Genomic DNA, 14,644 nt, shown 5'->3' on the forward strand with positions numbered 1-14,644 from the left:
AGGCAATTTGCGATCAGCAGATGAAAGGTGCCGAAAGATCGCAAAGTATTGTAATCAGATAGTGAATCATGCCTCTGAGCCACCGGCAGCTCGGTGGAATTTATGTTCTGCTAACGTCGATAATTCGACATATGATAATGCATATCATTCAAATTACAGCTTAATTTAGCACAAATGAGTATGGGAGGATTAGCATATTTCTCCATCAGCCCCAATTAAAGGACATTAAGGAGAAAGTCAGCTGGAGCAGAGAGGAGAGAGCAGGCTGTAAAAGTTCCCCGGGGATTCAGAACAGGGACCCCTCGGGGGCTTGGGAGCTGGGGAGAGACAAAGGAAGAGTGTTTGCCTGCAAGTTTTTGGTTCCTTTTGGGTTTTTTTTTCATTTCCAGCCTAAGCAAAATCCCCCTGCCAAAGCTCGCAGCCCGGTAACAATATGGAAGTGGGATAGAGGAGATATTTCGATGCCATCATCCGCCTGCAAAGACCTGGGTGAAAAGGCACGTCTTGACCTGACCTTGAAAAGTGTGCAAAGATGAGGCCGGATGCAGCTCAGGACATTCCGCAACCTGGGGGCCACCACAGAAAAGGTCCTCTCATTTCCCACTGCTGAATGGATTTTACAGGGCTGTGGGAACCAGAGGTGCCAGCTTGCGAGGGTGTTTCGTGGTGGTGGGAGAGTGACATTGAAGCTTCCCAGGCTTTGCAAAAGAGGCGCCAGGGCTCCAACAGGATTCTGGAGCCCTCCTGTTTCCTTCCCCAAACTGGGTGGGCTGTAGGATGGTGGCAGGAGGGCTCTTGGACCTGTCAGAGCATTGCAGCTCCCTCCCTAAGCCGGACAAAAGCTTCCCAGCAAAAGTTTCTCTGGGTGTGCCAGGGATTTCCCCTGGGGATCCTCACCTTCTAGATATAGATAGATAGATGATAGATAGATATAACTTTATTGTCATTGTACATAGTACAACAAAATTGAATGCCGTCCCATGAAAACAAAAAACACAATTACAGCCATATATACACATACATACACACATATCGCAACTCCCCAAAGATCATATTATTTAGTTACAGCATTTAGGATGGTTATAGCTCTTGGATAAAAACTGTTTTTTAATCTGTTTGTTCTTGATTTAATTGTTCTATATCTCTTGCCCGAAGGCAACGGTGCAAAAAGACTATGTCCAGGGTGAGATGAGTCCTGCAAAATAGTATTTGCTTTTTTAGGGCACCGGGAACTGTATACTGTAGTTCTTCCAGAGATGGGAGGGGATGTCCGATAATCTTTTGGGCTGTGGTTATAACCTCTTGGAGCACTTTCCTATTCATGACCTTCTGCATGCAAAGCTTTGATTCCAACCTCCCGTCCAAAAAAAAAAAAGGTATGGTGCTCTCAACAGTGCTGGTATTGCAGAAAAGTCACTCCTTCCCTGGAAAGGGCATACGAGGGCAACTTGCCTGCCATTCACTCACCTCTCTTCCCAATTCCTTCAGGTGCCTGCTTTCAAGAATGGAGTGGCAGCTTCTGGCATTTGCCATTTGCCTCAGTTTGGCTACCTCGAATTCAGCAGACTGTTCGGCTCAGTGCTCCGCATGTGCTCTTCACAATCAGGATGTGGATAAGCTGGTCAGCCCCTTGGTAAGTCGCAGCCCCGGTCAAGATTTGGCTACCCTTGCCCACCTGAATCCTAATCCAATCTGGGATGCTGTTCAACCAGGCATCCCCAAACTGCGGCCCTCCAGATGTTTTGGCCTACAACTCCCATGATCCCTAGCTAACAGGACCAGTAGTCAGGGATGATGGGAATTGTAGTCCAAAACATCTGGAGGGCCGCAGTTTGGGGATGCCTGTGTTTAACATACATGCAAGCATAATTTTGCTGGTATCTTGGTCTCAGACCTGTGGGAATGTTCAGGGTGGCAGGAAAGGATATATTGTTTATTCCTACTCGCTGGATCATCACCTTGTCGTGGTGAGTGGGCTTGCATGTTCCTATGACCCTTGTGAGCGAAGCCGTCGGAAATCTTGTACTCCCAGCAGGAGTGATCCACACCGTGATCAACTCCCACCTGGAAATCAATGTCCCCCCTGTGGAAGGACATGTGGATCCAGAATTGGCCTCCATAGTCACTTACGGACCCATTGTTAAAACCGTGTTTATGGAAGACAATCTTACTCGGCTACGAGTGATCGCCAAAGAAGAAGAAGAAGATTGTTTATTAATATCCTTCCTAACTCGCGCTAGCAAGTTCCTTTACTTAGCAGAGTGCATTCCCCTTTACATAGCAGAGAACTTGTTGCAAACTCATGTGAGCTTCTTAAGACAATACGCATTTCAATCTGGCTTGTCCAGATTGAAATGTGTTCTAATATTTTCCTGGTAAGACCCCTTGAATCCCTCCTAAAAGAATAAAGACACCACGGTCTTATTCATAAGCAATGAAAAGAAAATTTATTCACGGCCAGGCAGAGCACAGTGTGATCCCTGAAGGCAGGCTTTAGGCTTAAAGTTTCAAACGTATAGAAACAGGTTTACCCCCTAAGGGAGATTTGCCTAGTGACTGCAGGCTAGCAGTCCAGCAGTTCTCAGGCCGAAATGAAGATGGAAAAGAGGGAGAGTGGCAGCACGCCTTGGCCTTTTACCAGGTCTGGAAAGGTCATGCCCACCCACTAGTCACATGCAAGAGGAAGGATGCTCCAGACCAGGAGGAACAGGAAGTTGCAAACCTCTGTTTGCGAACGGGATCCGTTCTGGAGACCCGTTCGCAACATAAAAGCCCACAACCTGAAGTGCCGTATCTGTGCAGGTGCGCGGTGTGATCTGGAGCTTGTGTGCATGCACAAAGCACGATTTAGCACTACTGTGCATGCGTGAGTGGCGAAACCCGGAAGTAACCCTTTCCGGAACTTCTGGGTTGCCGCGGGACGCAACTTGAAAAAAACGTAACATGAAGCAAACATAACATGAGGTATAAATGTACATCCCACACACATCTTGCGTTATTGGCCAAGGGAGCCGGCGTACAGCTTCCAGGTCATGTGGCCAGCATGACAAAGCCACTTCTGGAGAACCAGAATAGCGCATGGAAATGCTGTTTACCTTCCCGCTGTAGCAGTACCTATTTATCTACTTGCATTTTGATGTGCTTTCAAACTGCTAGGTTGGCAGGAGCTGGGACCAAGCAATGGGAGCTCACCCCGTCGCGGGGATTCGAACCGCCGACCTTCTGATCAGCAAGCCCTAGGCTCTGTGGTTTAACCGATAGCACACATTTAAATCAGCTGATCCCTCCCTCTGCCAATCACCTTCCAGCACCCCACCGCTCCACCATCTCTCATCCCGCCACAGTCCTTCAAAGACAACTCTACTCCACCCATTGTTACTGGATGGGCAGAGCCCTCCTTGTACCTTATCTGGAGTTGTTTTTCACTCTAACATTCAGCTGTTCTTACCAGTTTTACGGCCAAGCCTCCCTTTTGGGTACGCAATGCTGACAGTCACTGATAATGGCTTTTACAGAATTTCTATCTCTGGGCCACTGAGGGAATGTTGACCAGATTGGCCCTTTTTTTGGTGTCTTAACAGATATGCTCCCTGGGGTGCCAAGGCTCCTTGCTGTCCAGCGCTGAGTGGGAGAAGTGCAAGAAAGCGCTGTCCTTCCTCGCCCCTTTCCTGATCGAGGGGGAGCCCGACAGACTATCCCAGGGGGATGAAGAGGAGGAGCCTGAACAGGAAGGCGACCCCAGACCCAGGGAGGTGTACACTGGGCCGGCCAAACGTTACGGAGGCTTCATGAAGAAGCTGGACAAGAACAAGATCTTTTCTCTCCTCCGCGAGAACGCCCTTGCCAAGGGGAGCATGGCAAAGAAGTACGGTGGGTTCTTCCGGAAGGTGGGGGAGAGGGAAGCCTCTGAGGTGGGTGCCGAGGAGGAATACCCGGCCTCTCTGGAGACCAGGGATCTGGCCTCAAACGGGGAAGAGTCGGATGTGGGTTTGCTCAAGGATGAGGTGAAACGCTACGGGGGTTTCCTCCGCAAGTATCCCAAGCGAGGTTCTGACACGGCGGCCGCCGAGGAGGGCAGGCAAGAGCTGGGGGACCTGCGCAAGCGCTACGGGGGCTTCATGCGCAGGATCCGACCCAAGCTGAAGTGGGACAATCAGAAGCGCTACGGAGGGTTCCTGCGGCGCCAGTTCAAGGTGACCACCAGGTCGGAGGAAGAGCCCAACGCCTACTCAGAGGAGGTCTATGACCTATAGAAGCCGCTTTGGGCAGAAACCCAAGGCATCCTCCGGCCGTGACGCTCCCAAATATGGACTGTGTGGGTCATTCCAACCGCTCACCCCAGTGCTCAGCCAAGAAGTGCAAGGGCCACCGGCAGGCCTGATAGAGAAGGAATGAAATGACATCATGGGGTACCTTAGCATGGATTTCGAGGTGGAGGGAAGCCAGGGTTTGGAGGTTCAGGGCCTGAGATGCCGCTTTCTGGTGCTGTCCTCCATCTATCGAAAGAGGGGTGCATGTATGGAGATGCTGTCTGCTTCCAGCCTCTAAAGAGATTTGTTCTCTTCTGTCATTAATATTTTGTTTCCCTGTCTGCCAAAAACCGAATCTAGCCTGGCTAACAAATCTAATTAGCCGGTACAATAACATAACCACATCAATGAAACGCACCAAAAATGCACACCTCTAAGCCTGTTTGCTTGGAAGTAAAATCCCTCTGAATTCCTAGCCAGCGTGCTTAGAAGTGCAGCCGGTAAACAAATTTAAACGGTGAAAACAGCAGCAATCAAACCTCATTGAGGAGTAATAGCTTACAAACACCTGCTGGTACAAAGCAATCACAGTCCAAACCTCGACTGGATAAAGCAGCCTTCCCCAACCTGGTGCCCTCCTGATGTTTTGGACGACAGCTCCCATCAGCCGCAACCTGTATGGCTGTCCTGTCTGAAACTGATGGGATTTATAGTCCAAAACAGCTGCAAAGCAACTGCTTGATGAAAGGTCAAATGCAAACGGCAAAGACTTTTTAAAAACTTTAAATAGTGTCACATCCATCCTATAAAAAGCATTATTCAGAATAGCGGTTTGCACGGCCCACTAAGGATGATAATAACATAATAACGTTCACAATAGGAATCCTAGAATCACAGAGTTGGAAGGGGAACCTGAGGACCATCTAGTCCAACCCCCTGAATTGCAGGAATATGCAGCTGTCCCTTATGGGGATCAAACCTGCAACCCTTGCATTAACAGCACCATGCTCTAACCAACTGAGCCATCAATTGCACTTTTATTCAAAATCAAAACTATTTAATTAATTCAACAAGATGGATGAACTTGATCCAGTGATGACAGCTTTTCAAGGTCAACAGAGGGATAGATAGCTCAGCCGGTAGAGCATGAGACTCTTAATCTCAGGGTGGTGGGTTCGAGTCCCACTTTGTGAGAAAAGATTCCTGTATTGTCAGTGGTTGGACAAGATGAGCCCCGTGGCCCCTTCCAACTCTCGGATTTTATGATAGTCATTTTGCACCGCCAGTGCCCAGCTGCCACCCCTTGCCTCTCAGCGCCCCCCACCTGATAATCCCAGTGCCCCTCAGGGGGGTGATCGTGCCCACTTTGGGAACCTCTGGAGCAGACGAATGGGTTTACTCTAAGCAGGATAAAGTCTGGCTGCTGTCCTCTCTTTTTACACTGTGCATATATGATTTACTTTAAGTGTTCCCTTTAAAATGTCAAGTGTGAAATGTGACAAGGAGGTGTTTTAAAACACACGCATCGTACAGGCACACACATTCCCAGGGTCGCGACTGGCAAGCCAGAGTCAGTTTGCTTTGTAATGCTTGAAATCATCCTCTGTGGACAGGCTTTGCAAGGAATCTGTCACGCAGGACCTTTAGTACCCGAGAGGACAGTGGAGCAAAAAAACAGAGAAAAGAGTGCGTGCCCCACGGGGAAACGGTGTTTGTATCATGCCAGCTTCAAATTAAGTAAAAACCTTCGTGCCGCCTAGCTGAGCCAGATGTGGTGTGATAGATGCAAAAGCGCCCTGGGAGTCCGCATCTTTCTTTCTTCTGCTCATGCGGTTTCCTATGTGCTACCCCAAAGACCCATTTCCCAGAGCCAAGGTGGCTCACAGATCGCACAAGAATTCCCCTGTCTTTCACATGATGTAGGGAGTGAGGAGTGAATTCTGCATCCGACTTGACTCAGACCCATTTTTCCCCCCAAGCCCCAACCCCATCGTGGTTGTACTTTGGAACATTGGCACCAGGGCTGTCTTTTGCATATTCGGCGCAAAGGTGCAAAGATCTGCCCAGCGTTCAGAGAGAGAGAGAGAGAGAGAGAGAGAGAGAGAGAGAGGCTGCTCCACTTCGGGGCTCTGCAGGATTGGAAGCGGAGGGCACCCATCCACCCCCCTTCCCTGTTCTGCCGGCTGCTTCCGCCACTCCCCTCCGCCTCCTTCCCTCACAGCGGGGGCTGTTGCTCCTCTTCCCTTCTCTCCATTGCAATGCAACGCCTGGTAGTCAACTTTGACAGTGGCCGGGGAAGGGGAGGTCGGGGTCGGGTGAGTGATGTCGCCACTAGCCAACTGCCCTGGGGAGCTTAGGCGGCTTCAGCAGTGGGTGCCTGGCGCCCTCCAGAATTTGGTGCCCGGGTGCCCTGCACCCCTTGCACCCCCGGGTAAAGACGGCCCTGATTGGCACTGTGTCCCACGGAGAGTGGCATCTGCCACTGGCGTTCTTTGACTGGATTTGGAAGGCCAGGGCAATCTTACCCCCAGAAGCAGACCGCCACTTGTCCAAGCCACGAGCGACCAAATTCGAAAGTTGCTCCAGAGCAGTTGTCATTTTGCTAGAGAGTGAAGCATCCACTGGGGCTTCACCTGGAGGCAGCAGCCGAAGTCTGCAAGGCAGCTCAAGGGACAAAATTCCTGATTTTGATTCCTGCCCGTGGGTGATAAAGGCTCAGAAAGGAAAGGGTAGTCTAAGGGTGTTGAATGGGGCTTGTTGGCATCCGTCTGCCTTGGGAGACAACGGAAGACCACGTCTTTGGGGGTGAAGTCAAGCTGTTGGAGAGTTACAGCACCTGCGTTGGCTGCAGAGACTGATATGGGATAAAATAAAAAAAATTCCTTCAGTAGCACCTTAAAGACCAACTAAGTTTTTATTTTGGTATGAGCTTTCGTGTGCATGCACACTTCTTCAGATAGAAGTGTGCATGCACACGAAAGCTCATACCAAAATAAAAACTTAGTTGGTCTTTAAGGTGCTACTGAAGGAATTTTTTTTATTTTACTTCGATCCAGACCAACACGGCTACCTACCTGTAACCAGTGATATGGGATAGACATGTTTTGTTGCAGCTGGGGCAGATGAAGGCATCCTTACTCCTAGGTAAACCTGCATAGAATGTCACCTTAAGACAGTGTTGGCCAAGCTCAGCCCTTCAGATGTTTTGGGACTACAATTCCCATCATCCCTGACCACTGGTCCTGTTAGCTAGGGATGATGGGAATTGTAGTCCCAAAACAGCTGGAGGGAGGGCCGAGTTTACCTATGCCTGCCTTAAGGTAGCCACAGATAGTGGCTCAATAGCCCAGCTTTTGTTGATTACAGTCCACAGTGGCAGGCTGGTTAATTTGCTAATTTCCTGTAGCATGGGGAAACTAATTTCATCCCTTCCCTTAAGGGCCACATCCCTAATAATAATAATAATAATAATAATAATAATAATATTTATTATTTGTACCTTGCCCATCTGGCTGGGTTTCCCCAGCCACTCTGTGTGGCTCCCAACAGAATAAAAAGCACAACAAAACATCAGACATTAAAAACTTCCCTAAACAGGGCTGCCTTCAGATGTCTTCTAAAAGTCAGATAGTTTCTTATCTCCTGGACATCTGATGGGAGGGCGTTCCACAGGGCAGGCGCCACCACTGAGAAGGCCCTCTGCCTGGTTCCCTGCAACCTCGCTTCTCGCAGGGATGCTGCAGTCTAGCAGTGGGTGGAGCTGGAAAACTTATTTGGGGCTGGACCCACCCAACTGTCCTCTCTCTCTCTCATGCACCCTATTCTCCCACTCCTTTCTTTAATGTAGACTTGGCCAATCTACTAGAAAACAGTCCTTGGAAAGTTTGTAGCGTGTGCGTATGGGAAATCAATCTTTATTGTCTTTTCCTGTTGCAGAGTCCATTCACCATTGATATTACAATAATCAATCGGTAGTTGTTTCCCCTAATCTCCTGTGTGGTTCCCTCTGCACCCCCTTTTGCTATCCCACCCCCACAGAAAAAAAGAAAGCCTGGCCATCTCAATTTATTTGCCAAATGATTAAGTTGCCTTTCAGCACAAGGTACTCAGGACAAAGCAGGGTATTCTTCAAAAGGTTTTTAATTTTTTTTAAAAAAAACCCCAAACACATAATATATTTAATTCCATTTATGAATTGCTTCCCGTAAAGGATCTCAGTGTAACATTGCAACAGGAACACCGCCAAAACAAAACAAAACCCTTCACAATTCTAACAATTAACAAACCCCAGTTTTATATGCAAAAACAACGAAATGCAATTTCGAAACTGAAAAACCATTTCGAATCCAGGACAGGTGCAGCCTGGGATAGAGAGAGATCCACTCAAAAGCCCCGTTGAAGAGGGAAGGTCTTCAACAGGCAGCAAAACAGTGCTTTCCTGGAATGCAGGAAACGCCAGGCCACAATAGTCTCCTAGGGCCTGTCCATACCTTGGCCCAGGGCCAGCCCAGGACATTTTGCTGCTAGAGTCAAAACAGAAAATGGCACATGGCAGAGGGTGGGCACATGGCAGAGGAGCAGGAGAAGGCGACTGGCGCCCTCCTTGTAGGCCACCCCTCCCAACTGTCCAGATCTGGCTGCCCTGAGGCAACTGCCTCACATTGCCTCATTGGCATAGCTGCCAAGTTCCGGCCTGAGAAATAAGGGACTGGACCGGAAGTAGCAGACCGGAAGTAGCACCGCACCAGAAGTCGCGCTGCAGCCATTTTGGAACTGGGCAAAGCAGCATCAAAAGTCACTTCTGAGCATGCTCCGCCCAGTTCCAAAATGGCTGCTGCACCAGAATAAACCCACCAATGAGGCAGAAAAATCCGTTTTTTCGGCTGGGAACAGCTGGAAAAATGGGGGTTTCCCGGGGAATACGGGAGACTTGGCAGCTATGCCTCATTGGTGGGCTGGCCCTGCCTCGACTCATAGGCGCCAACCCCTAGGAGCCGAGGCAGTTTCAACTACCCGATGTATTTTTTTCAGAGGGCATTTGGCTCCACCCCTTGCCTCCTTGTGACATCAGGACGTTGTGTGACTTTGTGGTGGGCCCCCCTCAATTGTTTGGAGAGGCTGGGGCCTCTCTGCCTCAACTTAATGTGGATGGTGAACCCTTTCTGCATCCTTCAATTTCTCCTTGCCCACCCTTCGCTCTGCTCCAATTCCTGCAGTCCTGGCCCCACAATTTCTCCTCCCCAAATTGGGAGACTCCCAATGCCCTGAAGATCCAAATAGGAGAGCTACATTGATTCCATAGGGAGCCTCCAGGTTTAGCTTATTTATTTCATAAAATTTATACCCTGCTGGATTGCGGGAAAACAACCAAACCCGAGAACCCTCAAAGCGGAATAAAACCAGTACGTTGTTGGTAAAGTCATCTAGTAAGGACAACTCTGCAAAACGTTCAAGGGATAAAATCAACGAGCTTAAAAACAGGTCAAAAACATGCATCAAGTACTTCTTAGCTTGTCTAAGTGAAAATGTTTCTAGCGGGTACCAGAAAGGGTGCAGTGAAGGAAGAGTGGCAGCAGTTGGGGGAGAAAGCTGCAGTGCGGAGGGTGAATCTAAGGAGAATTGAGGGGTCACATTCCAAATCAAGCCAAGGTATGGATGCCCCCCCCCCCCGAGACCCCACAACTGAAGCATCTGACTTGAAAGCAGGAGAGTGCCTCCCTACACTTGGTTAGGAGAAGCACAGCCAATTCCAGTTCTACTTCTGTGCCAGTCCCTGAGTGCCATTTATGGCTCGATGGGCAGGTGTCCCTCTCCACCCCCGTCGACTGAGATAATTTCCAGCCCCTGCAAAGGGTCTTTTGGGTGGCAGATCTGCCTTGACTGAGCCTACGCAAACTTCAGTAGCTCTCTCTTCCTGGATCAGGGCAAGAAGTGAACCAGGATTGTCAGGGCCTCTAATAATACTTCGCTCTCTCCGACTTCCCTATTTGCAAGAGAAATGTGCTATTTTAGTGAAGGAGCCAGAATCTCTTACTTGCATGGAGGTCGCCCTTATCAGCGCCAAAGCGGGCTCTTCGCAAGACCAAACCTCTAACAAAGGCAAGCACCATTAATCTCCTCTTTCCCATTCTCCATTGTTATTCCACAGCCACCTATTGGCTGCCCCCTGAATTAGGACGTCTATTCACCTGGCATAATGGGGTGCCTTGCCAGGAGAGCCTCAGATCCGGCCCGCTTCTATTCAAGCTAAATTGCGGCTCTGACCCTTCGCGACGAGGAATATAAGGCGCAGCAAAATAACTATTTTGCCCCATTGTTGAAGTGATCCCGAGGTAACCTGCAATTTGTTGGCTCAGCAGCCGCTTGTGCTTTGATATTCCACCATCGTATTTGCAGGTGCTGGTTCAATCCGCTTTCTTTGGCTGTGAGGGAACAGGCACAATTCAAGAGCCCAGGTTGCTCGCCCTCAGGAACAATGAAAGGTACTCCAGAAGATGCCTCTTTGCCTGATAAACTGCCACTAACAAGCATGCAGTCTGATTAATAAAAATAAAAATAATTTTTTTAAAAAAAATATTTCTTATACCCTGCCCATTTGACTGCGTCACCCCAGCCACTCCGGGTGGCTTCCAACAAAATATTATTATTTATTGAATTTATATACCGCCCTATACCCGGAGGTCTCAGGGTGGTTCACGGAAAGGATCAACATAAAAACCGCAATATATGAATTCGAAATAAAAACAACAAACCCAATACCCCCCCCCCAATAAATTAAGGAACGAAACAAAACATCAAGGATTAAAAGCTAATCCTTGTGTTGCTCCATAGCATGTATATTTGCAATACTAACAAGCTCTCCCTACCCACCAAAATTAAAAATTATGTCCTTACCCTTTTCATTTATGCACAAGCAAAATGACTTCTTTCCCCTCAACTACTTGGAACCTTAACACTCTTTAGGTCAGCGATGGCCAAACTTGGCCCTCCAGCTGTTTTGGGACTACAACTCCCACCACCCCTAGCTAACAGGACCAGTGGTCAAGGATGATGGGAATTGTAGTCCCAAAACAGCTGGAGGGCTAAGTTGGGCCATAACTGCTTTAGATATACTCTCCCCACCTTGCAGGGGTGCATTAAAGGTTTTTAATGGTGTGCATGAAAATGCACAGTGTTAACACGTGGGATCAAACTTGTGCAAGCAACTTGTGCACGCGCCAGGACGGACTGTGTATGTGCCGCCCTGGGCTGCCAAGCGGCACTGTTCACCACTCTGGCTTGCCCTGCATCCATCCCTCAAGCTAGCCCAAGGGTCAGCAACCTTTTTCAGCTGTGGGCCGGTCCATTGTACCTCAGACCATATGGTGGGCCGGCCTATTTTTTTTGGGGGGGGGGTATTGAGCGAATTCCAATGCCCCACAAATAACCCAGAGATGCATTTTAAATAAAAGGACACATTCTACTCATGTAAAAACACACTGATTCGCGGACCATCCATGGGCCGGATTGAGAAGGCGATTGGGCCGCATCTGGCCCATGGGCCTTAGGTTGCCTACCCCTGATCTAGCCTGTTGTCCTCAGGTGTGGTGCAGGATGTTGCCCCATTGTCAGTGTTAAGATTCTGAATATGCATCTTTCCCTTTGAGTCAGGCAGCTAAACCTGACTGCTTCTTAGAGGGCGAGAAACTGTATATTTCACACCCCCCCCCCAGGACCTGGTATTCAGAGGCATATCACCTCTAACATGGATACTTCTTTTCTCATTGTTAACAAACCTCCCTCTCTCCACAGCTAAATTTGCCTAATCCTTTTTAAAAGTCATCTCTCAGCACAAGCCCATCATTGCACCCAAGGGCAGGTTAGTCCACAAACGAATTGTGTGTAAATTAAATAAGCGTTTTCTTAGGCTAGCACAGCTGGGAAACCTGAATTCTACTTTGGCATACAACAAGGTTTCACACAAACCTCATGCGTTCAACAAAACGACAGGATTTCACATTTCAAAGGGGCAAAACACGCTTCCGGTTTCACATTTGAAATTCAGACCTGGCGAGGACCTCACAAAAGCCCTAATGTCTAATTATTGCTGATTCGTTCTAAGACAACAAATATCAGTAATCATTTTGCCTTTCTCCACTTCAATATTCCAGCCCTCCCACCGTGTCCTGCTCCCGACCAGCGTACATTACCGGGGATGCTGAAACAGCTTTTAACCCTGGGTAAAAATAAACTCAGATTTTTGCAGGGAAGGTCTGAGACGGGTTGAATGGGGGGAAATGAGCTCTTGCAGCATGGGCATACACAGGATCAAAACTAGGGGGGGGCACGCCAGCCACGCCCCCCACCCCAGCCACCCGATTGGCTGGCTGGCGATGACGTGGCTGGGATCCCCCAGGAGGCGTGGTCAATGTCCACACACCCCCAGAGGGGAGGGGGCCATTTCCAGCCATTGCCGAGGCGGCACACGGAGCCACCCACGCTTGTGCTTCTGCCTCGCCCGCTCCTTTACCGGCAGCGGTGACTAAAACAAGGCAGCGGCAGCGAAGCTGCCTCCGCCGAGAGAAACCTGGACCTGGACCTGGGCTAACTTCAGCCCACACTCCTTCAAGTCACAGCGAGCACAGCATAGAAAGTGCTGCCCCACAATGCTCCGCGGCACCTCATTTGCAAATGAAGTGCCGCAGAGCATTGTGGGGCAGCACTTTCTGTGCTTTGCTCGCTGTGACTTGAAGGAGCGTGGGCTGAAGTTAGCCCAGGTCCAGGTCCAGGTCCAGGTTTCCCTCGACGGAAGCAGCTTCGCTGCCGCCGTTTCGCTTCAGCCGAGCAGGCTGAGGCGGAGCACAGCTGGCAGCGTCCCTGCCTGTCGTGCTGTGCTCTCCCTTCTTTGCTTCGGGGGGGGGGCAGCTGCCCCCTGCCCCATGCTGGGTACGCCCATGTCTTGCAGCATGCATGGTGTGATGAGATTCTGGACGATGCTCTCTTTGGCTCAGCACTTCCCCTGCCACATTCCTCTCCTTGTCTCTTGTGCTGTTCTTTTGTGTGTACTGGGTTGCTTTGGGTATATTTTGCTCTCGAGTTTTCAAGGATCAATAAAGCACTTGGCTTGCCCAGCAACCGGCTTTGTTCTTTCTCCCCTTGTTCTCCTTCTCCATGATGAATAAAAAGGAAATATATCTGTGGCCTTGGATGATCTGTTCTTTACCCACTAGAAATGAACAAAGTGTTCCTGTGTGTTGATGGGGGTGTTTGTGGGTTGGTGGGAAGGAGTACTTTCTGTGCCAAGATTTGGAGGCACTCAGTGGCCCCTTCTTAACCTGGAACATCCAGGACATGTGCCGCCTCCACAGCTGGCAATGCTTCTTCTGAACACCGACTGCTGGAAACCACAGGAGGGGAGAGAGTGCTATTGTGCTCAGGCCTTGTTTGTGAGCACAAGGGCGCCCACAGGCTGGCCACTGTGAGAACAGGATGCTGGCCGAGATGGGCCACTGGCCTGATCCAACTCTTCTTATGTTCGTAAAGGTAAAGGGACCCCTGACCGTTAGGTCCAGTCGCGGACGACTCTGGGGTTGGCCGAGGGAGCTGGCGTACAGCTTCCGGGTCATGTGGCCAGCATGATTAAGCCACTTCTGGCGAACCAGAGCAGCGCACGGAAACGCCGTTTACCCTCCCGCTGGAGTGGTACCTATTTATCTACTTGCTTATCTACTTTGATGTGCTTTCGAACAGCTAGGTTGGCAGGAGCAGGGACCGAGCAATGGGAGCTCACCCCGTCATGGGGATTTGAGCAGACGACCTTCCAATCGGCAAGCCCTAGGCTCTGTGGTTTAACCCACAGCATCACCCGCGTCCCTTTCTTAAGTTCTTAGGACATGCAAAATAAGGCTATGTACACATGACCATTTACTCTGGCTCTGGCACACTCCCACGACTGGTGTCTGAAGCCACGTAAGCGCACATGACATTAGCAGCAATCAATACGTATCTTGTAGCTTCTTGAGAAATGCTGCTATTCAGTGCTATTATTTCTAGAAAAAGAGGGGCTGGAACTCGCTATGAATGCCTCCCTTGTTCTCTTAGAATGGCGATGTCACCCACCTGAGAAGGGCTGGAACCCACCTGGAAGGTGCTGGGACTGAGTTCCTTCTGGGGAAAAAGCCCTGCTCCTATTTGATACGTTTCCCCTCAAACCAGTTTCCATCCAATTTGAAAACATAATAATAATAATAATAATAATAATAATAATAATAATAATAATACTTTATTATTTGTACCCTGCCCATCTGGCTGGGTTTCCCCAGCCAATCTGGGCAGCTTCCAACAAATATTAAAAATACATAAAAATGTCACACATTAAAAACTTCCCTAAACAAGCTCATGTGTGCGCAGTCCAG

At 49.3% G+C, this 14,644-nt stretch overlaps 1 protein-coding gene across 1 annotated transcript; it reads left to right on the forward strand.

Moving 5' to 3' along the window:
* The first annotated feature begins 1,504 nt into the window (after positions 1 to 1,504).
* PDYN (prodynorphin) lies at positions 1,505 to 4,253 on the forward strand. The gene is made up of 2 exons (XM_035121482.2): positions 1,505 to 1,633; positions 3,582 to 4,253. The coding sequence occupies exons 1-2, from the start codon at positions 1,505 to 1,507 to the stop codon at positions 4,251 to 4,253; spliced, it is 801 nt and encodes a 266-aa protein (XP_034977373.2).
* The last annotated feature ends 10,391 nt before the right edge of the window (positions 4,254 to 14,644 follow it).

The sequence above is a fragment of the Zootoca vivipara genome, chromosome 7, assembly GCF_963506605.1.
Source record: "Zootoca vivipara chromosome 7, rZooViv1.1, whole genome shotgun sequence".
Taxonomy (NCBI): domain Eukaryota; kingdom Metazoa; phylum Chordata; class Lepidosauria; order Squamata; family Lacertidae; genus Zootoca; species Zootoca vivipara.